The sequence below is a fragment of the Trematosphaeria pertusa genome (genome assembly GCF_010094035.1).
Source record: "Trematosphaeria pertusa strain CBS 122368 unplaced genomic scaffold BU26scaffold_20, whole genome shotgun sequence".
Taxonomy (NCBI): Eukaryota; Fungi; Ascomycota; class Dothideomycetes; order Pleosporales; family Trematosphaeriaceae; genus Trematosphaeria; species Trematosphaeria pertusa.
Window position 1 is genome coordinate 636,748 of NW_022987231.1, and position 25,564 is coordinate 662,311.

At 55.3% G+C, this 25,564-nt stretch overlaps 10 protein-coding genes across 10 annotated transcripts; 9 read left to right on the forward strand and 1 right to left on the reverse strand.

The window, feature by feature from the left end:
• Window positions 1-287: 287 nt before the first annotated feature.
• BU26DRAFT_439006 (MFS general substrate transporter) lies at window positions 288-2,059 on the forward strand (the record flags this gene model as incomplete). Its single annotated transcript, XM_033824322.1, has 4 exons — window positions 288-510; window positions 553-935; window positions 1,003-1,341; window positions 1,391-2,059. 4 exons carry the CDS (start codon window positions 288-290, stop codon window positions 2,057-2,059), a joined length of 1,614 nt encoding a protein of 537 aa, XP_033677433.1.
• Window positions 2,060-2,802: 743 nt separating this feature from the next.
• On the forward strand, window positions 2,803-3,963 carry BU26DRAFT_161134 (carbohydrate esterase family 8 protein). The gene has a single exon (XM_033820129.1). It carries the CDS (start codon window positions 2,940-2,942, stop codon window positions 3,948-3,950), a length of 1,011 nt encoding a protein of 336 aa, XP_033677434.1. The 5' UTR covers window positions 2,803-2,939; the 3' UTR covers window positions 3,951-3,963.
• A 297-nt stretch (window positions 3,964-4,260) lies between these two features.
• Window positions 4,261-6,230, forward strand: BU26DRAFT_467692 (MFS general substrate transporter). The gene is made up of 3 exons (XM_033825268.1): window positions 4,261-4,650; window positions 4,709-5,251; window positions 5,311-6,230. The coding sequence occupies exons 1-3, from the start codon at window positions 4,528-4,530 to the stop codon at window positions 6,106-6,108; spliced, it is 1,464 nt and encodes a 487-aa protein (XP_033677435.1). The 5' UTR covers window positions 4,261-4,527; the 3' UTR covers window positions 6,109-6,230.
• Window positions 6,231-7,581: 1,351 nt separating this feature from the next.
• Window positions 7,582-9,958, forward strand: BU26DRAFT_584718 (serine/threonine kinase 16; the record flags this gene model as incomplete). The annotated part of the gene is made up of 6 exons (XM_033834610.1): window positions 7,582-7,678; window positions 7,730-8,295; window positions 8,345-8,530; window positions 8,570-9,099; window positions 9,150-9,254; window positions 9,305-9,958. 6 exons carry the CDS (start codon window positions 7,582-7,584, stop codon window positions 9,462-9,464), a joined length of 1,644 nt encoding a protein of 547 aa, XP_033677436.1. The 3' UTR covers window positions 9,465-9,958.
• Window positions 9,750-13,450, forward strand: BU26DRAFT_555636 (glycosyltransferase family 90 protein). Its single transcript, XM_033832330.1, has 5 exons — window positions 9,750-10,099; window positions 10,166-10,538; window positions 10,585-10,992; window positions 11,038-11,193; window positions 11,239-13,450. Exons 1-5 carry the CDS (start codon window positions 10,071-10,073, stop codon window positions 13,264-13,266), a joined length of 2,994 nt encoding a protein of 997 aa, XP_033677437.1. The 5' UTR covers window positions 9,750-10,070; the 3' UTR covers window positions 13,267-13,450.
• A 96-nt stretch (window positions 13,451-13,546) lies between these two features.
• On the forward strand, window positions 13,547-15,654 carry BU26DRAFT_610279 (uncharacterized protein). The gene is made up of 2 exons (XM_033835985.1): window positions 13,547-13,711; window positions 13,784-15,654. Exons 1-2 carry the CDS (start codon window positions 13,638-13,640, stop codon window positions 15,381-15,383), a joined length of 1,674 nt encoding a protein of 557 aa, XP_033677438.1. The 5' UTR covers window positions 13,547-13,637; the 3' UTR covers window positions 15,384-15,654.
• A 379-nt stretch (window positions 15,655-16,033) lies between these two features.
• Window positions 16,034-17,420, reverse strand: BU26DRAFT_571108 (uncharacterized protein; the record flags this gene model as incomplete). Its single annotated transcript, XM_033834102.1, has 3 exons — window positions 16,034-16,272; window positions 16,363-17,026; window positions 17,076-17,420. The coding sequence occupies 3 exons, from the start codon at window positions 17,418-17,420 to the stop codon at window positions 16,034-16,036; spliced, it is 1,248 nt and encodes a 415-aa protein (XP_033677439.1).
• A 1,215-nt stretch (window positions 17,421-18,635) lies between these two features.
• Window positions 18,636-21,165, forward strand: BU26DRAFT_524553 (glycoside hydrolase family 37 protein). Its single transcript, XM_033830312.1, has 3 exons — window positions 18,636-19,120; window positions 19,170-19,821; window positions 19,871-21,165. The coding sequence occupies exons 1-3, from the start codon at window positions 18,942-18,944 to the stop codon at window positions 21,044-21,046; spliced, it is 2,007 nt and encodes a 668-aa protein (XP_033677440.1). The 5' UTR covers window positions 18,636-18,941; the 3' UTR covers window positions 21,047-21,165.
• A 774-nt stretch (window positions 21,166-21,939) lies between these two features.
• On the forward strand, window positions 21,940-23,579 carry BU26DRAFT_571110 (carbohydrate esterase family 5 protein; the record flags this gene model as incomplete). Its single annotated transcript, XM_033834103.1, has 6 exons — window positions 21,940-22,101; window positions 22,161-22,378; window positions 22,491-22,754; window positions 23,142-23,241; window positions 23,297-23,464; window positions 23,520-23,579. The coding sequence occupies 6 exons, from the start codon at window positions 21,940-21,942 to the stop codon at window positions 23,577-23,579; spliced, it is 972 nt and encodes a 323-aa protein (XP_033677441.1).
• Window positions 23,463-24,746, forward strand: BU26DRAFT_161273 (uncharacterized protein). Its single transcript, XM_033820131.1, has 3 exons — window positions 23,463-23,464; window positions 23,520-23,580; window positions 23,647-24,746. The coding sequence occupies exon 3, from the start codon at window positions 23,775-23,777 to the stop codon at window positions 24,540-24,542; it is 768 nt and encodes a 255-aa protein (XP_033677442.1). The 5' UTR covers window positions 23,463-23,464; window positions 23,520-23,580; window positions 23,647-23,774; the 3' UTR covers window positions 24,543-24,746.
• The last annotated feature ends 818 nt before the right edge of the window (window positions 24,747-25,564 follow it).

Here is a 25,564-nt window from a genome sequence, read left to right on the forward strand (position 1 = left end):
TTCCTTCCCTGGGCTCCGTCGTGACCACATGTGCTGTTGGAATCCACGCCTACATATCTGTCTTTCCGCCCTTGCTTTTGTTCGTCGAATAACTCGCTCACCAGCTCTTTCCTGTTTTGTTCGGACCAAACACCATGGCCAGCTTCACTTTCACTGGGAAGGACCGTTCAGGGAAACATGCCTCCGCTCACAGCGGCCACAGCCGGGTTAAGCTCGAGAGAGGATCAGAAGAACAACGAAATCTTGCAACCCCACCTCCAGTTACAACACCACCTCCAGCTGCAACCATGGAACTCAATTCAAGCGAAAAACCGATCACCGCAGGCTCCATCTTGCCGGTTTCGACGACGAGCACTGATGTCGAATCCCTCGAGAAGCCTACCGAAGAGTGGAAGCCCCACAAGAAGGAGTGGTTCATCATGATCAGTCTCTCCTTGATCTCGCTCATGGTCTCGCTTGACGCGACCATCCTCGTTACTGTCCTTCCGGTACGTCACATCCTCGTCCCGTGTCTGTTCATGGTAACTGATGTCGTCCACTAGCAAATCGCAGTAGCCCTCAATGGCACCTCCGTCGACGCCTTCTGGGCCGGGACTTCGTATCTCCTTTCCAGCGCCGTCTTCCAGCCCGTCATCGCTTCTGTTTCCGAGTTCTTCGGCCGCCAACAAATGCTCCTCTTCTCCTTGACATTCTTCACCGTCGGCACCGCCTTGTGCGCCGCCGCCAATGACTTCACCGTCATGCTGACGGGACGGACTATCCAGGGCATTGGCGGTGGTGGTATAATCACTCTCTGCCAGGTCATCTTTTGCGACATCGTCCCCTTGAGGCAGAGGCCAAAGTACTTCTCCATCGTGCTCGGTGCGTGGTCGATCGGCACTATAGTCGGACCGGTTATTGGCGGTGCGCTTGTAGAGCACACGACGTGGCGTTGGGTACGTATCTTCGATAGTCACCATTTCTATTTCTGAGACATTTGCTAACTGTACCTCTCTCTTGCAGGTCTTCATCATCAATTTCCCGTTCTGCGTGCTAGGCTTCATCCTGGCTTTCCTCTTCGTACGGCTCAATACCATGGCCAAGATGACTCTCGCGCAAAAGCTGAAATCGACCGACTGGATTGGCGCAGCGCTCTTTGTGGGCGGAATGACGAGCTTCCTCATCCAGTACAAGTGGGTCTCGGTACAGACCCTCGCTCCCATCATGATAGGGCTCATCGGCGTTGTGGTGTTCGTGGGCTGGCAGATCTGGATGAAGCCGAAGAGCTTGCTGCCCATGTCGATATTTTATTGCCCGTCGGCTCTCGCGGCCTTCTATTGCGCGCTCATGAGTGGGTTAGTCGTAAGTTCAAAGCAATCCCTCTTGCCAATAAAGTTAACCTGATGTGCAGCTTTTTACCTCGTTGTACTACATTCCCTTCTACTGCATGAGCGTCCGAGGTGCATCATCCACGAAAGCCGGTATCGACATTTTCCCAGCCCTATTCCTCTTTATCCCGGGCTCCATCATCGTCGCGGGGCTGACTACTCGGCTTGGCCGATTCAGATGGAGTATCTGGGTGGGCTGGGCTATAAGCACACTCGGTTGCGGACTCATGTTGCTCTTTGGCCTGCACACCACGACCGCCGTTTTCGCCATCGTCCTTGCCGTTTTCGGCATCGGTTCCGGGATGGTTGTAACTGGCGTAAACGTCGGTATTCAGGCTATCTCGAAGGTCGAAGATGCAGCGATGGCGGCGTGTATGTACGGGTTTATGAGGAGCCTCGGAATGCCTTTAGGCGTGGCTCTCTCGGGAACGATCTTCCAGAATGCGATGTCCAACAAACTCTCTGCTTACGGCCTCTCGACATCTATCGCTCAAGACTCCGAGCGCTACGTGTACATCCTGAGGACGCTGGACGAGACGACGCGCACACCCATCCTAGAGTCGTATATGCACGGCTTCCGCGCGCTGTTCGTCATGATGACATGCGTCTCTGCAAGCACGTTGACAGTCAGTCTGGTCATCAAGAAGTTTGATATGAACAAGACCCTTCTGAGCAAGTACTCGGCGAGGTAGGACTCGAGCGAGGATTCGACTGCGTATAGAAGGCTTCAGCGTGCTTTGCGTGGGAGCGATCTATCGAAGGAGCGTGAGGGTCTTTCATTCTCTCTGTCTGCATTTTCCCGTGGCATGCCACGCACATTGATACATGGGGCAAGATGATGGATATACCTGTAGGTGGATACATGGACGTAACTACAGGTCAGCACATATCGTTAATATGCACGGACCACTTTTCGCCTATTTAAAATGACTCTCCTGGCCTTCGCAAGCCTCCACGAACCTCCACCACATCTCCCCATCACAAGGTACTCAGAGTCAAACAACTTGACATGGCCTCGCTACTAGATTGACAACCGATAGGGCTTCGCAGGCTTTCAGGATAAGCTATACTAATTCGCGGCTCTCTGATCCCAGATGCACGCCCGCACGCAGACATCGTCCGGACATCTAGCCACAAGAAAAGACTCCAGACCTTCATCGCTCTTTCGCATCGCGTCGTCAGCCTCCTCTGATGTCCGCGTGCGATACGCCTCAATTAACATGACGACGCTGCAAGTGCACTGACCGCAGTGATTCCACCAACCGGAACCCATCACCCTCTCGGCATATCTCCGCATCTAAATCAGGGGTGGGGAAATCTCCCGAGATGTTCTGTTTCAACCTCTTTTGACATATCCAAGCGCGCGGGGACTATGTTTCGTGATTGACTGGCGCGAAAATAGTATGGGGCGGAGAAATCCCTTAATATCGGTGGCGAAACTCATCATTCCCTCCCGAAGGACATCACAGTGATGAATACCTCACCTACTGTATGTATAAGTAAGTGTTTGTTTCGATATGATTTACCCGTTACGCCTTCATTGGTTTCGCTTCTTCGCTCCTCTTCATCATCATGCGCTCCCTTCTTCTCTTCCTTTCTTGGGTGGCCACTGGCCTGGCTGCACCAGCCGTAAAGCGAGCCACTTCAACGAGCCGGACCTCAGCGCCATCTGGCTGCCTCGTCGTTGGTGGCTCGGGCACGTATAATACCGTCCAGTCGGCCGTCAACGCCCTTTCCACATCCACTACTACTGCGCAGTGCATCTTTATCAACCAAGGAACCTACAAGGAGCAGGTTTACATCCAAGCTCTCAAGTCGGCGCTCACCATCTACGGCTATACGACAGACACCTCCAGCTACTCTGCCAACACCGTGACCATTACTCAGAGCCTCAGCCAAGCCAATGGCCTAAGCAATGATGGCACGGCCACTCTCCGTGCATGGACTACGAACCTGAAGGTCTACAATATCAACCTCGTTAACAGCTACGGCAAGGGCTCGCAAGCACTAGCCGTCAGCGCCAACAACGACAAGCAAGGATACTATGGTGTGCAATTCAAGGGCTACCAGGATACTGTCCTCGCGCAAACCGGCGCTCAGGTCTACGCGAAATGCTACATCGAGGGTGCTACCGACTTTATCTTCGGCCAGCAAGCTACGGCCTGGTTCGACGGCGTCGATATCGCCGTCCTCTCCGCCTCCCTGGGCTACATCACTGCGAACGGCCGCGACTCGTCCTCCAATCCGTCCTACTACGTCATCAACAAGTCCACTGTCAAAGCCGCCTCCGGAAACACGGTCAGCTCAGGCGCATATTATCTCGGCCGCCCGTGGCGCAACTACGCCCGCGTCGTGTTCCAGCAGACTAGCCTGAGTAGCGTGATAAACAGCGCGGGCTGGCACATTTGGAACACGGGCGATGAGAGGACCGATCAGGTTACCTTTGCCGAGTATGCCAATACCGGGACCGGGGCGTCCGGTACGCGGGCTAGCTTTGCGACGAAGCTCTCGAGTGCTGTGAGCATATCGACGGTTTTGGGAAGTGGATATGCTAGCTGGGTGGATACTAGCTACCTGTCCTAGTCTCGCGCATAGTAGTCTAGGGGCTCTACTTCTTTGTATATATTCTGAATAGTGTTGCTGGGCGCATCAAAAAGTTCCGGTGGTAGAAGGACAGATGTATATACATATTCAAACAACCTGACCTGGCGTCCTTGTCTGCTCGCCATCCGAAAAGGGTTCTGAACGCCCTCAGGCTCCACGTATCCGAATTCGCACTTCCTCAGCAAGGTAACACTTCAGGAAACGTTTCGATCCTGCAACGGCCTTGCCGAGTCCCAGTGCCAAGTCGTCGGATCCCATTACACCGAGCCGTCACACCAACAACGTCCCACCGCCGCAGAGCCACCGACGACATCCGCCAAGCAGACGATCCCCGGATTCTACCCCAGTTTTTGGAGGACATGCAACGGTAGCTTCCTAACGCGGCCTAGAGTTCCATCGTCGGATGATGCTCTCGGGCAAAATGTGCGACCGTTTAAAGCGACTGGGGTTGCGGCTCCCGTTTGCTGGCTGCTCACCCGAACCCTGATTTTAACACCTCACCGCTGGCGGGCGGCGAATACAGGACCTTGAGAGAGATTGAAGAGCTGGATTGAACATGGGCTTCTTCAAGAAACCTACGCTGAAGGTCAGCGATAATAAGAGGACACGCGCGGCGGAGCTTACCCTAAGGGAATCTATCTATCCGCTCTGCCTCGTCACCATCCTTTTCTTCCTTTGGGTAAGCTGCCCCGACCGGCACTAAACGTGGCGGTACACTCACTGATCACACTACCCAGGGCTTCTCCTACGGCCTCCTTGATACGCTGAACAAGCACTTCCAAGTAACGCTCTCGATAACGCGCTCGCGCTCCTCCGGCCTCCAAGCCGCCTACTTCGGCGCATACCCCCTCGCCTCCCTCGGCCACGCAAACTGGATCCTGCGACACTATGGATACAAGCTCGTCTTTATTTGGGGGCTTGTGCTGTACGGTGTAGGCAGTCTGATTGCCTGGCCATGTCTGCTTAACAGGAGCTTTGGCGGGTTTTGCGCGGCCATTTTTATCATCGGGAATGGGTTGGGCAGTCTGGAGACGGCGGCAAATCCGTACTTGACCGTCTGTGGGCCGCCGAAGTACAGCGAAATACGCATCAACATCGCGCAGGCGTTCAATGGCATTGGAACGGTTGTTGCGCCGGTGCTGGGAAGCTACGTCTTCTTCAAGAACACGGGGGATGATATCAATTCGCTCAAGACTGTGCAATGGGTCTACCTCGCCATTGCCATCTTCGTCTTCGCCTTGGCCGTGGTCTTCTATTTCTCGCCGATCCCCGAGATCACGGTGAGCCGCCTTCCTGAAAACAGCGTGAGAGGTGACTTGGGCTAACGAGACGAAACCAGGACGCCGACATGGCCTTCCAAGCCTCCGAGACCCACGCCGGCACCGACGTCAAGCCCTTCCGCAGCCAATACCGTCTCTTCCATGCCGCCTTTGCGCAGTTCTGCTACACGGGCGCCCAAGTCGCTATCGCCGGCGCCTTCATCAACTATGTAGCGGATACGCGCCCCAACACCTCCGACTCAACCGGTGCCCGGCTCCTCGCTGGTGCCCAAGGCGCCTTCGCGCTCGGTCGCTTCGCGGGCTCCGGCATCATGAAGTTCGCACGCCCGCGATGGGTGTTCTTGGTGTTCATGACCATGTGCATTATCTTCATCGCGCCGAGTATCACGCAGCGCGGGAACACGGGCGTCAGCATGCTCTACGTGACGCTGTTCTTCGAATCCATCATCTTCCCGACCATTGTCGCGCTCGGCATGCGCGGCCTAGGCAAGTACTCGAAGCGCGGGTCGGGCTTTATCGTGGGCGGCGTGAGCGGCGGCGCGGTCGTGCCGCCTATCTTGTTCGCGGCGGCAGATTCGCAGGGGAAGGCCAATTTCGAGACGGGACATGCGCCAACGGCGCTGGCGATGACGGTGCCGCTGGCGTTCTTTGTGGCGGCTTGGAGTTATAGTCTTGCGGTGAACTTTGTCCCTGCGTATAGGGACGTGGCGGATAAGTTTACTACGACTGAAATAGGGCTCACTGGTGCGCATGCGCATGATGAGGAGAATGGGATGTCGGGAGGTGCGTCGGGCGAGGCGGAGAAGTATGCTGAACCGATGGAGACGGAGAGGCTGAATGGCGAGTCGAAGATCTAAGTTCTGAGACGGAGCCACTTTATCGGCGGATGCTGGAGCATCCGGGCGATTTTCGTGGTGAGATATCTGGATGAGAAGCTGCGTCTAAATCGGAACTCAGCTAGATAGGTGAGACAGAATGGATACTCTCTTCACTTTTGCTACTCCGTTCTTCCAGAATCCTATATGGGACCTAGACGTACCAACTTGAAGTGCTCCACAGGCCGCCATCTGTCATGAACTTGGACATCCATAACGACTCTCAGAAAATTCCTTTGGTCTCACTTAGCAGCCAACGAACCCAATAAGCATTTCTCCCTGCCTGAACGACGCATAGTACTTCGCCTTCACAGTCCCACATTCGAACGGCTTACTATTACTCCTCGGGTCCGCAAAACCTTAAAAGTGACTCCCCGCAAGCTTGCGAGGCAAAACGCAGCAGAGAGCAGTCTCCCTTGACACTCAACCTTAGTTCCTTGCGTCCAGGATCCACACGGGCGCGAATATCTCCAATCCCACCTCTTCCTGTCGACACGCGTCGAACACGATATCTACACATGTCTGGATGCCCAGCCAGCTAGCCATCTCACGCCCCCAAGCCTCAATCTCAACGGGCCCGCCCGCCCGCAAAAGCTTGCGAGGCTTCGTCAGACGTGCTCCTTCAATCCGTGTTTCTCGTCTGACGACCTCGCCATAGAGACGCGAGGAGTAGAGTAGTTTGCGCTGGCGTCCAATCGGGATGCGTATAGACTTGCGATCCTTCCAATTCTCTGCGAGCTGCATGTAATATATTTTTCGCCCGGCGATTGAGTGCCCTGCCCAGGTGTCATGCATGCAATGCAATGCTCACCCCGCAGATCGTGTACTACCACACTACATACTACTGCCCTTCTCCCAGTACGATAACTCGGCCCTACGAGCCCATCCACCTCATCGGATTCTCATGCTCGCCATCGCAGTCATGCGCGGAATAATACCACGAGGCATTCTGCAAAACGTGGGGCCCTGCCCTGCCCATCGCCAGAAACCTACCCCAGAAGTGCGGAGCCCCCGAGTGCGGGGGGCGGAAGTGGGGCAGCAAGAACTTACTCCAACGACCCGGCCCTTGTCCATCCTCGTTCATAGCAGGGCCGCTGCTAACTGCAAGCGCTATAACGCTCTGGAGGGATTGCGCTTCGCGTAGGGGAGCAGCGCGGAATTGGGGCGAATGGGGGGGACGCGGCAATTCGTGCTTGGCTAAATGCCGACATTGGGGCTGGCATGGATGGGATGGGATGGGCATGGGACGCGTGCGCGAGGATTTACCTAGGTATTAAAATGGCAGAGGCTCCGGTCGTGCATGGGAGGTGATCTTTAGGCTTTGTTGTACTGTTATTTTGCTTTCGGGTTCCTCGGTTTCCCTTTGAGAACTTGCCTTGCTATTGAAGAAGGCTTGATTGAGGGTTGCTGGTACTTGTTTCTTCTTGCTGTGGAGATTTGAGATTTGAGAGCACTATGGGTCTCGGTGTGCTGGACGATCATCACCTCGAGCATGTGCCTGGCACGGCGCCGCTGGCGGATATGATGGATGCGGAGCATCATCAATACCACGGTACGCATTCCATCTCAATTGACGGCAAGATCGCAGTCTAACAGTATAAAGGGCGCGACACCTCCGGGCTCAAGCACGGCACCGGCCGCAACGCAGACATCGTCCTCGTGCCCCAGCCCTCCGAGTCGCCGCGAGATCCGCTCAACTGGCCGCAATGGAAGAAGGAGCTGCTCCTCCTCATTATCAGCATCGACACCGCCGTCGTCGGCGCCTGGGGCCCCATGATCTCGCCCGGTTTCGCGGAGATGGCCGTGCAGTTTAACATGAGCTATAATTCGCTCAACGGTGGCCTCGGATGGGCCATCTTCGCTATCGGAATCTCCTGCTTCGTGACGAACGGGTTGTCGGTCAAGTATGGGCGGAGGCCGGTTATGATGCTGGGCAACCTGATGCTGTTCATTAGCAGTGTGTGGGCGTACCATGCTCACACGTATGAGAGTCTGCTGGCGAGTCGGATCTTTGGCGCTATCGGGATGAGTCCTTTTGAAGTGCTCACTACAGCGGTCATCGGCGACATTTACTATGTCCATGAGTGCGGTCTGAGACTGGCGTTCTGGGGGCTGTGTCTGTCTGTTGGTGTTGGCGGTGGAAGCTGCATCAGCGGATACATCATCCAGGTATGTCAAACCTTGTTAACCCGACTCAAAGGCTGACGGGACGGCGCAGAACCTCGGTTGGAACTGGACGTATGGCATTTGCGCAATCTTCTACGGCGTCTTCATCATCCTCATCTTCTTCTTCGTCCCCGAGACGGTGTACAAGCGCGACCCAGCCTACAACCTCGATCTCGGCACCACGGACCACACCGAGGAGATGCTGGACGCCGCAAAGACCAAGGATGCATCGAACATCGTCGGAGAGGAGCCTAAGGACACTACTCTCCATACTGAGCGCTCAGTCCGCGTCGAGCCTATTTACACGGGTGCAGACGAGAAGCCATATACCTGGTGGGAAGAGCTCCGTCCAGTGCGCGGTGTCGAAAGCGATGAGAACCTGCTCGAGATTATTGTGCGCCCATTCGGCATGCTGCTCTTCCCGCAGGTCTTCTACGGCTTCATAACGTACGGTCTGTCGACGTCGTGGCTCGTGGTCATGGGCGGCGTGCTCGCGCAGCTGTTTACCGCTCCGCCGTACAACTTCAGCGTCTCGGCCGTCGGCCTGATCAGTATCTCACCGCTGGTTGCGGCGCTGCTCAGCATCGTCGCCGGGCCGCTGAACGACATGGCGGTCAAGCAGCTTGCGCGCTGGAACAAGGGCATCTACGAGCCCGAGTTCCGCCTGTCGCTGAACGTGTTGACGCTGATTCTCGGCGTCATTGGCTTCTTTGGCTTCGGCGCGACGTTGCAGAACCACGATCCCTGGGCGGGGCCGGTGTTTCTGTACGGCCTCATCTACTTCTCGATGGCGTTCTTGAATATCGGGTACGTATCCTGTTCCTTCTCTTGTGTCGTCAGACTGACGCGGGGACCAGCATTTACGGCTACATCACCGAGTGCCACCGCTCCAAGGCGCCGGAAGCGTTTGCGTCGCTCAACCTGCGCAACATCTACTCGTTCGGAATGAACTACTTCATCAGGTGAGTTGGTGTAGCTAATTCCCGAAACGTTGACTCTAACCGCACGGCAGTTCTTGGATCACGAGCATGGGTCCGTTGCAGGTGTTCTCGACCATTGGCGGCCTGCACATTTTCATCCTGCTCCTCACTATCCCAATGTGGATTTTTGGCAAGAAGTGCCGCAGTATGACAGCGCGTGTCCCGTTTTTCAAGAAGCTGCAGGGCCATTGAGGCATGGAGACTGTGGTGCGGCCGGTAAAGTAGGAGGCATGAAGCCGGGGAGATGCCCAGTTAGGAAGGAGGAGCGGCGGATCGCAAGTACTGTGTACCTAGGTAGAACACCCCATGTCATCAGGGGTGATGCAAACAGAGGACGAACCTCGATTCTTTGCGTATACTGTACTGTGTCGTCGTCTTGTGCGAGTAAATACGGGGAGGTGCCGCTCGTGACGTGTGACGCGATAGGTGACGAGATTGTGATCAACGAGGGTCCACGAAAAGAGCGCTGAAACCTCACACAAAGCACCGCGGCCGTTGCATCCGCCCGCGAAGGCCCTCCATGTTCGTTCTGAGGTGATGGATGCGCTGGCACCGGCAAGACGCAAGACGGCATCTGCGACCCCCCCGCCGCCGGGTCCGGTTCCGGCTAGCTCCCTTCGCTGGGGCGCAGCTCTGGGCTTGGGTGGATCCAGGGCCGGCGCGGTGCCTGAAAGTCTTGGTCTTGTCGTCGACGACGTCTGCCCTCACTCGTGTTCGAAGGCCATGTCCAGCCGCCGCCGCTGCCATTGCTGCCCCTCGCAGCTGTAGATCCGCCGCCGCCTGAAGCATGTGGCGGTCATGGACAGAAAGGCGCTCCTCGTCCCATGGTCCGTCGCTCCTCCTCCCCGCTTACGCTTCACGAAGCCCAGCGCAATTGCTGACACTGCGAGCAGCGGCCTCGTTCTAGGATCAAGCTACCTGTCCACGAGTCTGCCCACGTCGTTTGCGCTCGATCGCCCGTTGCATACCGTTGGCGTGGTGTTGTTGCTTTCGGGGCTCGCCATTATCGCATACGAAACGTGGGCGTGGAAGAACCGCCGGTCGACCGCCAATGAGAGATATGTCGCGATCCCGTTAACTGAGGGCAATGGGCGGCCTTCGTCGGAGGAAGCATGGCCACCCGAAGAGCGGACGTTCCGGAGAGGCGCGCTCAGCAGGAGGGGACTCGCGGCCCTGCTCGTCCTGCTTCTGTTCGGCCTGTGCGGCCGCATTGCCCTCTTCTTCGCTGTCATGAAAGACGTCGCGTGCACTGGGCCGACAGTCATAGTAAGACTAGACACATACCAGATGGATGGCATGCTAAGGACCGTAGGCATTCCTCCCACTCGTCCTCGCGCTCTACCATGGCTTCTGCGCGCCCACTCATCGCCCCGTTCCAGCCTGGAGCGCCGACTCACCTCCGACTTCCCCTCTAGATCGCATCGTACATTTCTTCCTCTACGGCCCGACGCGATACATCCTCCCCTCGCTCTTGTTGTCTATCGCTAGCTTCCTCACCACACTCAAGACAAGCGCGCTGCGCTCGACTTACATCTGCCCAATCGCGACCTCCGCAGCCTCCACTATCCCCAAACTGCAGTATCTCGGCTTCGTACTAGACTGCGCATTGGCTTTGATACTCTATCGTTTGATTGACGAGAGTGTCTCGCAAAGCGAGAGCGCTCCGGTTGAGCCCAAGGACGGCACGTCCATCAACGGGCTAGTTGGATATACCTTGATTGTACGTCATTTTGGCCTTTCCGCAACTTCTGGCTAACAGCCCAAGGCTTCGGCTCTCGTGCTTGCCGTGGCCGGCATCGTTGTCTATGCCGCGATGCCCGAACACCGTCAATGGCTGCTCTCCGCTCCTCGTGAATACCTTCTTAGTCTTCTTCGTTTGTCTTTGATGATACCCATTATGATGTTATGTTTTATTGTTTCGGTAAGCCTATCACTCCCGCTATTGTCGACTGTACTAATTCGTTAGGCTCGTATGTACGGCGTCATGGGCGCTGTTCTGATTGCTGCATTTTCATCTGCATATATCGGCGTTCTTCGGGCACTTGCAACTGGCGTTTCATATTCCTTTCCCCCAAAATCCACCGTCGGCCTTAGCCTCTGCCTTACCCTACTTACCATAGCTCTCATACTACAATTGGTCGCGGATGCGACCGACGAAACACAAAACCGGCCCAAGATACCCGTGCGCCTCGGACGAAATCAGATCATCTCCTTCGTGGCAGTTCTCGTCTTCTTCTCCGTCGGCGTCGCCATTTACCGCTACCAGAAACCGATTCCGGGACACCCTATCCCCATGCTGATGGCCACAGCAAACGATCAGCAGGAACGATGGGCATCTCAAGCCCATCAGAGTAAGACATTAGCGGAAGCTGTGATTCACTATCAGGAGCGCTACCACCGGGATCCGCCACCACACTTCGACAAGTGGTATGAATATGCCACGACCCGGGATTCGATTGTGATAGACGACTTCGACAACATCGAGGAAGATTTGACCTTGTTCTCATCATTGAGTCCGGCCGAGCTGCGACAGCGCACTGCCGGGGTTCTCGCCGATAATGACAGACTAGGTGGTATTCGTATCCGGGACGGCAAAGCTGAAGTGTTTGGAAACGCGCCTGGATCGCATAAATGGATGTTGGATGGAATTGTTCATATGTTGGACAAGTTCGTTGAGTTTGTGCCTGACATGGACCTCGCCTTCAACCTCAACGACGAACCTCGCGTAGCTGTGCCGTACAAGCAACTCCAAGAGGCGCGTGTCCACCGAGAACACTATCCATCGCACACCTCTGCCGATGGCACCATCGACTTCCGCCCAGATCGCGCCTCTACCTGGCTCCAAACCACAGAACTACCGCAAGCTCCCCCGTTCTTCGAAAATGCCTGGATGAAGTCTTCATTCCAGACTTACGGTTCCACGGCATGTCCTACAGACTCACGCGCACGGAAAGACAGGCCTTGGGACACGGGTATCTTTTGCTCCGCCTGTGCAGCCCCTCACTCTATGGGTGCCTTCGTGGCCAACTGGACGAGGTCGGCAAATCCCTGTCATCAGCCCGATATTGCCAACCTTCACGGGCTGCATCTCAGTCCGGGGACTCTCGCTGGTACGCATGAGCTTGTTCCCATCTTTAGCCAGAGCCGCGCGCCGGGTTACGCCGACATCAGATATCCCTCCCCGTGGAACTACATGGATAAGACGAAGTATGAGTTTGGCGAGAAATTTCCCGATCCGAGATTTCTTAGAAAAGACGATAAACTCTTCTGGCGTGGCGCCACAACCGAGGGTTTGAGCACTGCTGGGTCATGGAAGGGTATGCTGCGTCAACGATTCGTCCATTTGCTCAACAACGAGACCTCTCGTCAACCCATATTCCTCCCTACCGGAAATAAGAACGGAAAGCTGGAGTATGTCATGGAACGCCCAGAAACGATCAAGCAGCTACTGGAGACCAAGATGGATGCCCACTTCGTCAACGAAATCAATCACTGCGGCGGACCGGACTGCGACGATCAAGCCCGCGAGTTCGGCTTCGGTAACACGATCGACTTCAAGAACCACTGGCGCTACCGCTATCTCTTTGATGCGGACGGCGCGGGGTTCTCGGGCCGCTTTATCCCCTTTCTGCAATCCAACAGTGTGGTCTTCAAGACAGCCCTGTTCCGCGAATGGTACGAGGGTCGCCTCATAGCTTGGAAGCACTTTGTTCCGGTTGATATACGACTGCACGATCTGTTCTCCTCGCTTGCTTACTTTGGCGGATATAGCCTGCAGGAGAAAGGATCGAGGACAATGGAGCCGAAGATCAAGGAGGCGGAGAGTATTGCGCGGGCCGGAAAGGTGTGGACGGAGAAAGTGCTTAGGAAAGAGGATATGGAGATCTATATGTTCAGGTTACTGCTTGAGTGGGGTCGCTTGACGGATGAGCGCAGAAAGGACGTTGGATTTCGGATGGATACCCGGGGTAGGAAGGGCAAGGATAATGGGTAGTTGGTAGGCACGACAAGGCTCAAAATATCTCGTTTCTCTTCAAAGGCACAACTGACATGATGAGTACTTTTTATCTACTAGGACTGGGGTATGCCTCGAGAGGGTGTAACTCCGCTTCTTCTAATTGTGGGGCTGGTTATTCACAGCGTTGACAATGATTCAGCCTTGTACTACTACCTGATGCGCCTAGCACGAGAGACCGATACTCTGATTGGCTCGTAGACGAATCAGCCAATGAAACATCGGCATCCGCTTACATACAAAGCCCCAATCACGACACCTCATGAGCACTCCGCTTCCTTCTCAGACAATGTCCTCTGCACGTCTTGTCACCACTCACATCAAGCTTCCCAAGGTCTGCATCTCTCATAATGACACCGCCAAGATCCAAAGATCGAAAGCGGGCACAGCACACGCGCTCGAAGCTGGGCTGTCGTGTCTGCCGGTGCGTAAGCCATCTCTCTCACCCCATCCGTCTCGTCGTCTATCACGTATCAAACTGATCTCGATCTGGCAGTATTCGGCGAGTAAAGTGCGATAAGACGCGCCCAGCCTGTCTCAAATGCACCAGTACCGGCCGCACGTGCTCCGGGTATCCGTTGGCGCGGGATACGGCGGCGACTCAGCTCATCCTTCCGCGGCGAGAATTCGCAACCTTCCCGCTGGACGATCCGCTGGAAGAGCGGTCCCTGCATTTCTTCCAGAGCCGCACGGCGCCGCAGTTTGCGGGGCATTTCGAGAAAGAGTTCTGGTGTCGGCTAGTGCTGCAGGTTGGGACGCGCGAGGGGTGCGTTAGACAGGCGATTTTGGCGCTGGGCGAGCTGCATGTTGCCTTTCAGGAAGAACACCAGGGCGCGGTGGTGGGGGAAGGCACGTGGAGTGGAAGAGGAAGAGCGAGGGAGAAGGCGGCTGAGTATTACGCCAAGGCTATTAGACTGCTGAATGCGCAGATCAGAGAGCGGAGCTGGAGGGGCCTGGATGTCTCGCTGCTGTGCTGCATTCTGTGCGTGGCGTTTGAGTGGCTGCGCGGCTGCTACAAAGCCGCATCGACGCATTTGCAGAGCGGCCTTCTGATCCTTAGTCAGTGGAGTGCGAGTAGGGGTTTGGGCGCTGCGTGTGGTGGTGGGATAGCTTTTTCGAGCCCGACGGGGCATCTGATTCGCGCGCAGATGGCGCCGGTCTTTACGCGCTTGACGCTGCAGGCGAGGACGTTCTCGACGCCGTGGCTGGGCGTCGGCTCGCTGGGGGGCATGGAGAGCCTGGTTCCTCCGCAGAGACTACAGGGCGAAGAGTATGATCTCAAGGCCGCAAGAGATGAGCTGGATATGCTGCTTAGCGACGTGTATCTGCACCCCGAGAACTTCGCACCTTCGTATCCGCAGCCAGTGCTCAGCGGCGCTGCGCGCGCGGCGTTCTGGAACAGGCTCTCGCAGTGGCATCGCGAGTATAAACACCATCTCTTCCATCATCCGTCGTTTCCGACCTCGGAAGCTCCCGGCCGTGGAGGAGGCCCACCACCCACACCCGACAAGATCTCCCTTACCATGTGGTACACGACGCTCACGATTATGCTAGCGACGAGCCATTCCGCGGACCAGATGCTGTATGATGCATTCCTGCCGCAGTTCTCCCGCATGGTCGCCTTTGCGGACTTCCTTCTGTCCTGCTCCTCGTTCCCGGTATCCCCATCTCCTATCCCATCATCATCAGCTCCCACTGCCACTGCCCTAGCAGCAACGCCCTCTACCCGCTTCGCGCTCGACATGGAAACCGTCCCTATGCTCTACTACGTCGCCTCGAAATGCCGACACCCGGCTACACGGCGCAAAGCCATCACACTGCTTGAGACCGCCGCGCCGCGCGAGGGATGCTGGGACGGCGCTGCATCGGCGAGACTGGCAAAGGAGATTGTGGGGGTTGAGGAGGAGGGGTTGGGGTTGGAGCAAGGAGCGGATGGGACGACGCTGGAGGAGGGAATGGATGAGAGAATGGTGAAGGCGAAGATGCGGGTGTGGAAAGTGAGCGAGGAGACGGATTTGCAGGGACGTAGGATGAGGGTGAGGTTTTTGAGGCAGGGGCAGGCGGAGGTGGGGAGTTTGACGGTGCTGACTTGGTGAGGATGGGGAGGGAAGGGAGGAATTGGGAGGAGGGGGTGTTGTGGCGAATTGGAAGGGCATTGAGAAGCTATTGTCCTCGGGAGCTAGAGCAGTATCACTGTTCCATCGAACCATTCCTTGGTGTTTGCTGAACGAGCATTGGACAAAGCCGTTGCGAGTTGTGTTATCATGGCTTTTGACAGCTCCCAATCCATTAAGCGGGTGGAGAAGGAGCCAACCTATTATCCAAACTCTCTCTAGCCGATAGAACATAGAAAAGAAGCACAATAAGCTACCCCAGTTCATCAACCGTGGGAAAGGGGCGGTTCAGGGAGTTCGGAAGGCCGCTGACCGGTGCCGAGTACTCTTCACATCGTTGGCAGTGGAAAGCCCACGGTTCGTATTCCTTCCTCTTCGAGCTGGAGTGCAAGTGCATCTACTTCGTTCGAGGCTGGATCTAAAGAAGCTGCGGAAAACTACGTATACAGAAAGCTTGCCTTTTCTGAAACAAACGCCCTCGTTCCTGCGCTTGGCCGGCGGCTGGTACGCTGATGATGGAAATTTGGTTCTTGCTGCTGGTCAATGAATGCACTTCTCTATGCATGTATGTCGTTAGATCGTAGCAGCCTCAGGGGCTCTCGTATACCATCTCCATCAAACTCCACCGCTTTTCAGACCGGCACCGCCTTATACTCCACTGCGCCCTTCTCACTCTCCTGCGTCGTCGCCGTCACGGCTGAAGCATCTACAGTCGACACCACTTGGAACGGCTCCATAACCTGCCCGTTCAATGCTTCCTTCGGCCCTTGCACGAGTATGTGCACGAACTCAATCACCACTGGCAGCCACGTTGCAAGGCCCAGGATCTGCCCGAAAGACCATTCGCCGTCCTGGTTCGTCTCTCCGCCACCTTCACTCAGCTTCGTCCGATAGTGGAAGAATATACCAAGGCATGTCCACATGCCCGCAAGCGATAGCGAAGCTATGATGAGTCACCAACGGTCGCGCAGTCTGCGTATCCAGTCTCTCGGCGCCTTGTCGAAGCGCAAGTTCCACAGCAACGTGAGATACAGAATGCAGAACACGAGAAGCAGCGCGTTCAAGAACCACGCATACTTGAGGAAGTTGCGCGCAGCGACGTGGTTCAGACACCATGCATCCCAGGCGAATTGATGGTCGGGATCGTGAAGCGATTGGACCAGTGCTTCGACGTTGGATGTGCTCTGGTATCTGACGAACATGTCGGGTGCCGCGAGAAAGAGACCCATGACCGCGAGGCCGAGTAATACCGTGATGACCCAGGATGCCCTTCTCCATTTGGCGCGGCGCAGTTGGTTTGAGATGCAGGCGTGTAGCAGCACGGCCGGCAGAACCGAGTACAGAGCCATGAACGCCGAGGTGATGGAAGTGTAGGTGGTGAGCGGGGCCTTTAAGCCGTTGTGGACAGTGCGGGCGAAGGTTACCATGGCTGCAATGAGCATCGCGAGGCAGAACATCATAGCTGCGTCGAGGAAGGTGCGTGAGGAGTGATGTATGGCGTCGATGATTCGCGCGTAGGGGCGGTAGTTCTTGACCTCCTCGGAGATCTTGTTGAGCCTGGATGGAACGAGGATGGCGAAAAAGAAAGTAGTGAGCACCGCTTGCATGATGTAGTTCACAAGCATCTAATGGTTCTGGTCAGCGGGATGTGCCTGCAAGCGAAGGGCAACGTACTCCTCGACCAGCCAAGTCAGAATTCCCCTTCCACCCGATGCGCGGACACACTTCGTGGCTGCACTGGTCGTACGCAAAGGTATCCATATGGTCCCAGATCTGCTTCTCCCCCACTTCATCTTGGCTAAGTATCCAGGCAATGATTTCGTAGTCATTGGGGATGCTCTCGTTCCTCGCGCTGTAGTAGTCTGAAAGACCATCTTGGAGGAACTTCATCGTCCAATAGAGCGGGATTTCGGCAGTGCGCCAGTACGTCGCCGCCCATTCTCCGGCAATCGTGCAGTTCTGGTAGTGGAGAAGACTGAAGTCGGATGGAAAAGACGAGAGATTGACGGCGGAGCTCATGGTGGCTAACGTGAACTCGGTTCGTTGCCTCTTGCGGAGAGCGAGAAGCCGTTCAGGACCCCCTAGTCTTATCTTTGTTTGCCCGGAGAATAAGTGGGAAGCATGTTGCCTAGGAGTGGGGCTGTGTGCTGTCCGACAATATGTCAATATTGTCGTGCGTCCATCTCAGAAGACCCTTCTAGTGTTTCGCATCCTTATATGTGCAGTTATAACGTACAGTGCCGGAGGGCTGTGTTACGCCTTCTATGGCGCAGGAGCCAATCGCATCGCCTGGAATACAGCGCGTCGTTCAACATGTTTGCCATCGCGTCGTACACGAACCTGGGAGTTACCCAGACCGATGTCTTCCCGCTGTTCCTTTCAAATGCATGGGATGGGTGCTATCTCTCGAAGACACAAAGTGACCAACTAGGTTCGAATGGCGGTTTGGTGCTCTTGCAGCAGTAGTGAAACCGCTCATGAGTACGTTGATGAGTCAGAGCTTCTTGGGAGGCCAGCTCTGTCATCCGGGAGGAACGCGTAGGTCCAATAGGGACACGGCCTATCCGGGAAGGCGCCTATGTTGCGAGTCCGTGGGCGTGTGTTCCGCTCTCAATGCTGGACTGGCCAAAGTGAACGATAAAGTCACGTGCTCTGCGTTGGAGTGCAATCCACTGCCACCAAGTAACTGATGGACCCCGTATATGCTGATGCGTTTGTGAAAGTGATTCTTGGAAACCGGCTCTTTTCTTCCACCCTCAGTCATGCAAAGCCCAATGCACCAAATTCGAGTCTGCATAGACCATCTTTTCCATGGGCATAAATGAGAGAGGTCGTCGGCATAAACCTACCAAGGAAACGACGGACCGAGTTCTATTTCTCAACGTCGAGATACTAGTAGGATCAGCTACCGCACGCTCGACTCCCGCCTCCTGGAACGGAATAAGGTGCCTGTGCCGCGCTTGGCTGGGCAGCCCGCCCCGGGGTGGCACCCCACAGCGGCTTTGTAGTCCGTTGTCAGAGCGGTGATCGTCAGCCAAGTGAGTCAATGACCGGGAGACCGGAGAGACAGAATTTTCCTAGGCACGTGGAGAAGCCAGGGCCACCGATGGAATAATGGTGCTCGAGGACCAGGGCAGGATCCGGGATGACATCACGCTAGGACTAGCAAGGAAGCTACGAACGCCATTTTGCGGGGAATCGCAAACACCAACATCGCCGGATCACGAACACGCCACCACCAAGCATTTTGACAAGCAGGGCACAAGACGCTTCGCGGCGCGGCCTTCGTATTGGGGTGACTTGACCTACATTGAGTAAATGCCAAGATGGCGGTTCGTTCTCCACCGCTGACTGGGAGCTTGTCACTCCCAGCCACCTACGTTGGACCCCGTACCCGGAGCCTTTTCCCGCTGCATGACCAGGTTTCTTTGTGCGATGATTTCGACAAACGCGCGCAGCTTAAAGGCGCCATGGAGACGCAGGCTTTCTGCCGTCGCACGCACTCTTTCCATTGCTCTGTCGTGATTATTCAGCGTCAGCATGAGGGCTTTGAACGCGTGGACTGCTGCTCTGCTCGCAGTCGTGCCATTGGCATCCGCATTGTATGAGAATGGCTCTCTGATCGCCCCGTGCGATTCGCCAATTTACTGCTATGGAGACCTCCTGCGCGAGATTGAGCTTGCGCGGCCGTTTGAGGACTCAAAGACGTTTGTGGATCTGTAAGTGAGGGACCATGGAGTCGTTTCGCAGGCGCTGACGGAACAACAGGCCAACCATCAAACCCCTCAACGAAGTCATCGAAGCATTCAATAACCTCGAAAGGCCGATCCAGAACAACACTGCTCTGAACGACTTCTTGAGCGAGTATTTCGGCGAGGCTGGCGGGGAGCTAGAGGAGGTTCCGAATGATCAACTGCAGACACAGCCGGATTTCCTAGAGAACGTCAACAGCTCAACGGTCGCCGATTTTGTATCCCAGGTCATCAATATCTGGCCTGATCTGACCAGGCGCTATGCAGGGCCGGGCAATTGCTCGGAATGCGTCGACTCGTTCATCGCCGTCAATCGCACCTTTGTCGTAGCCGGCGGTCGCTTCCGAGAGCCGTATTACTGGGACTCTTTCTGGATCATCGAAGGACTCTTGCGCACCCAGGGCTCCTTCACTCAGATTGCGGAGAATATTATCGAGAATTTCTTGGACCTCGTTGAGGATTATGGGTTCGTGCCGAACGGGGCGCGCATATACTACCTAAACCGGTCTCAGCCTCCTCTCCTGACGCAAATGCTCCGCATCTATGTGGAGTACACGCAAAATGCAACGTTACTGGAAAGGGCGTTACCTCTGCTAGAAAAGGAGTATGAGTTCTGGGTCAATAACCGCACCGTGACCCTCGAGCGCGCCGGTAAGAACTATAGCCTTGTAAGTGGATGCTCTTCGACAGGCACGGATACCTACTCACAGGTTTCAGAACCACTACGCCGTTCTCAATACCCAACCGCGTCCAGAGTCCTATTACGAGGACTATGTAACCGCTAACAACGAATCTTACTACAATGAAGCTGGAGAAGTCTTCAACGCGACCACGCCCCTCAATGACACTGAAATGGCCCAACTCTACGCCAATCTTGCGTCCGGAGCTGAAAGCGGCTGGGACTATGGCACGCGCTGGCTTGCGAATCCTTCGGATGCTGTCTCCGATACCTTCTTCCCGCTACGGTCGCTGAACACCATGAACATCATCCCAGTAGACCTCAACTCCATCCTCTACTACAACGAGATCACCATGGCTGAGTTCTATCAACGCGAGGGGAACTACACTGCTGCTGCAGCATGGGCGCGGCGTGCCGCGGACCGAAGCGAGGCCATGACAGCCCTGTTGTGGGACCCTGAGCATTTTAGTTACTTTGACTACAACTTGACGTCCGGAACCAAGAACATATACATCCCCAGGGATAATACTACCGTAGCCGACGATCTACACGGCGCGCCTGCCGGTCAGCAGGTCTTTTTCAATATCGCGCAATTCTACCCTTTCTGGACGGGGGCTGCACCCGACGCCATGAAGAATGACCCATCGTCCCTTCGCCGGGCTTTTACGCGCATTGAGGAGTTACTGAATGATAGGGCTGGAGCTATTGCGGCTACAAATCTCCAGACTGGCCAGCAGTGGGATGAGCCGAACGTCTGGCCTCCGCTCATGTACATCCTGATGCAGGGCCTCCTCAACTCGCCCGTGGACGCCGCCTCCGACAACCAGACCGCTGCAGATTATGTTTGGACTCAAGACCTGGCGCTTCGGCTCGCACAGCGGTACCTGGATTCAACGTTCTGCACGTGGCGCGTAACGGGCGGTGCTACGCCGGATATGCCTCGTCTGCAAGACGCCGAGGGGAATGGAACAATGTTCGAGAAGTACGGGGATAATTCGACAAATGCTGCAGGTGGAGGCGGCGAGTATACGGTTGTAGAGGGTTTCGGGTGGACTAATGGTGTTCTGATTTGGGCTGCAGATTTGTTTGGGCAGCAGCTCAAGACGCCGGACTGCGGGAATATTACTGCGGCTGATATTTCTGACAAGAAAAGGAAGAGGAATGCCGTTGAGCTGCCGAAGAGAGATGCGGCGTGGATCAAGAAGTTCAACTAGACCAGTGCTAGTGAGTAAGCACCGAGGTGTCTATGCCTTTAGCAATGTAGGCACAATGAGTGTTCAAGATTCAAGCTCACACTTGCATACCTCGCGAGTAATCCAGTGCTCAACGTTCGATTGACAGGCTACCATCACCGATCCCATGCTAGTTCCCGCGTGGTCTCCGAAATGCGGGGTACATATACAGATTGATCGACATATATAACCCCACATTCCGAACACAAGCCGGGATGGTATCACTTCGCAAACCAATCAGTCTGGCCTACTATATGAAATAGGTACCGTGTGCCTAGCTTGAGTGAGTACCGAGGTTCGCACACCCTCATGGTGTGTACTGGCTTCTGAAAAGCAGCAAACTTCACATTAGCAGTTGCGAGTAGGGACGGGGCACCTTCCTGTACCGGGTGGAGGATTGTGCCATGCGGGGTTTTACATCCTAGTCGTAGGGTCACGCTGCTGTTTCTTGAGCAGTCTCCATACTAAGGAGTCCTGGCTAACGTCCAATTACAATCTTCGCAGTCAACTACATCCCTCGGTAAGGATGGAAGCCATCGTTCAAACAAGCCCTATTCACGCACCGTTTTCTCCGTCGAACCACTGTTTCTGCACGAACGCAATACCGGTACTGTTGCAGCACTCCTCAGTGGTGGATTCCCCGTGCCTGACTAAACCTGCCTGCACAAGACCACGGATACAACCCCAGATACAGCTCCCAGGCTCCGAGCACACTGAAGCGCGGTATGCTCATCTGCCGCCGAAGAAAGATGTATAAAGTCTCCAAAGATGCTTCGACTATCTCCTCAGCCGGACATCGAGAGCACAGCGGCCCGTCCCTCCCACTCCATTCATTCTCTTGAAGAGTCTCGCAGCCCAAGCACAAGCAGACCAAGATGAAGTCCCTCATTTTCCTCTCCCTCCTTGCACTCGCCGCGGCAGCCCCCTTAGAGATCCGCCAGTCCACCACCAGGAACGAGCTCGAAGACGGCAGCAGCTCCTCATGTCCCGAGGCAATCCTCATCTTCGCGCGTGGCTCGACTGAAGCCGGGAATATGGTAAGGCCCTTTCCATCCCACCCGCCTTCGACAAATCACTAACACGGCATTACCTCCAGGGCGCGCTCACCGGCCCCCCGCTGGCAAACGCGCTGGAAGCCCATTACGGCGCGGCAAACGTCTGGGTCCAGGGCGTGGGCGGCCCGTACACAGCGGATCTGGCGTCTAATTTCCTGCCGGGAGGGACGAGCCAAGCGGCAATAGCGGAGGCGGTGAGACTGTTCAATGAGGCGAATACGAAGTGTCCGAACTCCGATGTCGTCGCTGGAGGGTATAGGTACGTCTGCTCTCCCCTCCGCACCGGTTCCCTTTCCCTATTTCCCCTTCCTCTCTCTATCCTCCACCGTATCCCCCGAAAAGACTGAACTAAACTAATGAATGCAAAACAGCCAAGGCAGCGCCGTGATCGCCGGCGCAATCCCTGATCTTAGCGCCGCTGTGCGCGCCCAAGTCAAAGGCATCGTCGTCTTCGGCTACACGCAGAACGAGCAGAACGGCGGCGGCATCCCGAGCTATCCGCAGGACGACCTCGAAGTCTTCTGTGCTGATGGCGATCTCGTGTGTGATGGGACGTTGATTATTACGCCCGCGCATCTTACGTATAGCGATGATGCTGCGGGGCCGGCGGCGGAGTTTTTGGAGTCAAAGATTGGGTAGGCTGGTAGAGGAGAAAAAAGGGGTGGAAAAGTAAGGAGTGGAAAAGTACTCGGGTGGGTGTCTAGTTTTTAGCTGTGCGGAAGGAACGAGAAAAGTTTAGCCGCACTTTCAAATGAGGACTTCCGTTGCCTGAATATGCTCTTGTATGTAGCGCTACAAAAGGTCATGCGCGACGGAATCCGGACATAGAGAATGATCTCCACGCTCTGAGTGGCGATATCCTAAGCCTCTAATTGGTTCGATCCTTTTCATGCACTAGCCCCCACCTGCGCTTCTTCGACCTCCGCATCATCAGTCATCATACGCGACTCCTCCAAAAGTATGCCCTCGCAACGAAAAGCCATCTAGGCGTCTATCGCACCAAAGCCCAATGGAACTTACAGCCACGTCGTCCGCTCAGGGACTACGCTGCACATCGCAGGCTGGATGGGCGATGACCCGGAGACCGGCGCTATAGTCCCCGGGGGCATCGAAGCGCAAACCGTCCGTCGCCACCCCACTCCAATCATTGGCATTAGATGCTGATGCAAGACGCTAGGAACAAGCAATCAAGAACATTAAAGCTTGTCTCGAAGCTGCTGGATCGAGTCTGGATAAGGCGGTCAGGACAAGGATTTATATTATGGATATGGATGAGTTTCGCAAGGTGGATGCGGTTTGGGGGAAGTGGTTCGAAGAGCCGTACCCGGTTAGTACGTGTGTGCAGGTGAGTGTGTCCCAAGGATGGTTGAGCGAAGGGAAGAGGGGCTGACGGGAAACAGATTAGTGGGCTAGCGAAGGAAGGGGCGCTGGTGGAGTTGGAGGTGGTTGCTGAGGCCTAGTGTGGGTGTTCTGTCACAAAAGGACATAGCGTGAATCGAGTTTGCACTACAACTGATTCTAGCGTAGGGCATTTTCACTACTGAGCGCGCTGCTTAGCTGCTCTATAGAACTGAAAATCTTCCTCTGTCGCACTCATCGTCCACTCTGCTTCATACGCCGAATCGCCGCAACCACTACGAGCCGAAGCTAAAATCATGGCCACTCAGAACGTCCCAGACAACGAGCCGGAAAAATTGTCGCCCGATAATAAACCGTTCCGCTTCCTAGATCTTCCAGGTGAGCTGCGCAATCGCGTGTACGAGGAGATCATCCCGCATCAACCCGTCCGATTGCAGTGGACACCGCGCCCCGAACCAGGCTGCTACCTCCACCTTTCGCTGGCCAACGCCAACAAGCAAATCCGGGCCGAGTTCCGCCCTTTATACGTAGAGCATACGCGAATCGAAGTTCGGTGGAAGGATCTTCTGGCGTATCTGGAGACATTCTTCCAGAGGGTGCTGGAAGGCCCCAAGCCTAAAGACCTTACAATCAATCTCCACCCCGACGATTACGGCGATAGCGTGGACGTTCTTCCGTTCATCAAGCTGACCGGCAACCTTCAGAACCTGAAGTGTCGCTTTCAGTCCGACCCGCGCCTAGGCTGGTATAGTCACAGCACCACCTATCATTCTATTGTCCTGGAAGACATCTTCGACTACTTCCACTACACCGCACAAGCTTCTCTTTGTGCCGGGTTGCTACGCCACGTCTTATTGCACAAGCTAAGCTGGAATGCGCCAGTCGACTTAGTGCTGATCAAGCCGCCGAGCGCCATGACCTTTGCGGAGAGGACGGCAGTGGACACTTTTTCTAGTCGTATGGGGGGAAACTTTAGAGTGCTCATATACGTTGACGGGAAGCCGGAGAAGAAGTGGACGAGATTGATGTGGCTAACAATGGAAGAGGGAGAGGGCGTCACGTAGCCAATTTCCGAGCAACCGCAGTATCGACTCAATAGGGGTAGACTGCCCTTTCTGTGAAGATCAGATGCCAGTCGACCTGGAAAGAATTTACAATGGTTGAATCCGACACAAATCGATCTATTTGTTGCTTTATGACCAGGCCGTTCCAATCGATCAGTCCTAGTGAGATTCCATCTTTGAATCACACATGGGCGGTAAGCGGAGGATTCCTGTTGTGTAGCTTAGAAGCAGATATCAGATCATTTTCAATTTTCAGAAATACCTACTGGCGCGTCTGTCAAGGATTTCGTCATAGCATCTCACCAGTTCGCCTATCCGAACCTCATCGTCGTCCTTCCAGGCACCTACCACTGAAGAAAATCCGAAAATGCGGAGAGATCGCACACTTCGATTCCATTTGACCGATGGCATGAAAGGTTTTTGTCGTGATACTCAACAAGCATCCAAATTCACCCTTCCTAACTCGAACGCGGAGCCCTTCGAAGACCATTGCGGTTTCACCTGTTACTAATTAACAAGCATCCAGACCAAGTGTTTAACGGTATGATACTTAGGTTGCAACCCAATCCTTTGGCACGTAAAATGTGAGAAGAATGCGAAAGCGAATGCTTAGTATTCACGCCGCGTCAAGAATACGAACGTGTTGGAGGGAAGCCTCGAATAGCGGTGAGCTTTTCTGAGCGAACCCTCGTTCTCGGCATCGTAGCATGAGAGGTTGTCAAACTTTATTCTAGATCCACGAACCTGAAACGCGAGTCAAGGCGCGCTGTCCAGCGAATCGCGGCAGATCCCTTCGCGGGGCGGTCGAAGAATTCGGAATGGCCCGCAGCTCGCCTCGTCAAACTCGATCAAAGACCAATCAGAGAGGATTTCCCCCCGCGCATCGCAACGTTGACGCGAGTGCAACGACGCCCGGACGTCTGAGGCACTGGATGATCTGCAGGACGGAGGCTTAAGTCGAGCACGTCGGCGCGGGAGGATACAGCGCGGGCTGTCATCGTGCCTTCATCTTCACCATGGCA

Excerpts from the sequence above, each read along its gene's own strand:
- BU26DRAFT_524553 (XM_033830312.1), top strand. The coding sequence starts at position 18,942 with ATGAGGGCTTTGAACGCGTGGACTGCTGCTCTGCTCGCAGTCGTGCCA. Across the intron at positions 19,121-19,169 it reads TCAAAGACGTTTGTGGATCT|GCCAACCATCAAACCCCTCA; the intron begins GTAAGTGAGGGA and ends ACGGAACAACAG. Across the intron at positions 19,822-19,870 it reads CCGGTAAGAACTATAGCCTT|AACCACTACGCCGTTCTCAA; the intron begins GTAAGTGGATGC and ends CACAGGTTTCAG.
- BU26DRAFT_467692 (XM_033825268.1), top strand. The coding sequence starts at position 4,528 with ATGGGCTTCTTCAAGAAACCTACGCTGAAGGTCAGCGATAATAAGAGG. Across the intron at positions 4,651-4,708 it reads CCATCCTTTTCTTCCTTTGG|GGCTTCTCCTACGGCCTCCT; the intron begins GTAAGCTGCCCC and ends CACACTACCCAG. Across the intron at positions 5,252-5,310 it reads CGCCGATCCCCGAGATCACG|GACGCCGACATGGCCTTCCA; the intron begins GTGAGCCGCCTT and ends AGACGAAACCAG.
- BU26DRAFT_555636 (XM_033832330.1), top strand. The coding sequence starts at position 10,071 with ATGGACAGAAAGGCGCTCCTCGTCCCATG. Across the intron at positions 10,993-11,037 it reads TAGTTGGATATACCTTGATT|GCTTCGGCTCTCGTGCTTGC; the intron begins GTACGTCATTTT and ends TAACAGCCCAAG. Across the intron at positions 11,194-11,238 it reads TGTTATGTTTTATTGTTTCG|GCTCGTATGTACGGCGTCAT; the intron begins GTAAGCCTATCA and ends CTAATTCGTTAG.
- BU26DRAFT_610279 (XM_033835985.1), top strand. The coding sequence starts at position 13,638 with ATGACACCGCCAAGATCCAAAGATCGAAAGCGGGCACAGCACACGCGC. Across the intron at positions 13,712-13,783 it reads CTGGGCTGTCGTGTCTGCCG|TATTCGGCGAGTAAAGTGCG; the intron begins GTGCGTAAGCCA and ends TCGATCTGGCAG.
- BU26DRAFT_161273 (XM_033820131.1), top strand. The coding sequence starts at position 23,775 with ATGGCCACTCAGAACGTCCCAGACAACGAGCCGGAAAAATTGTCGCCC.
- BU26DRAFT_161134 (XM_033820129.1), top strand. The coding sequence starts at position 2,940 with ATGCGCTCCCTTCTTCTCTTCCTTTCTTGGGTGGCCACTGGCCTGGCT.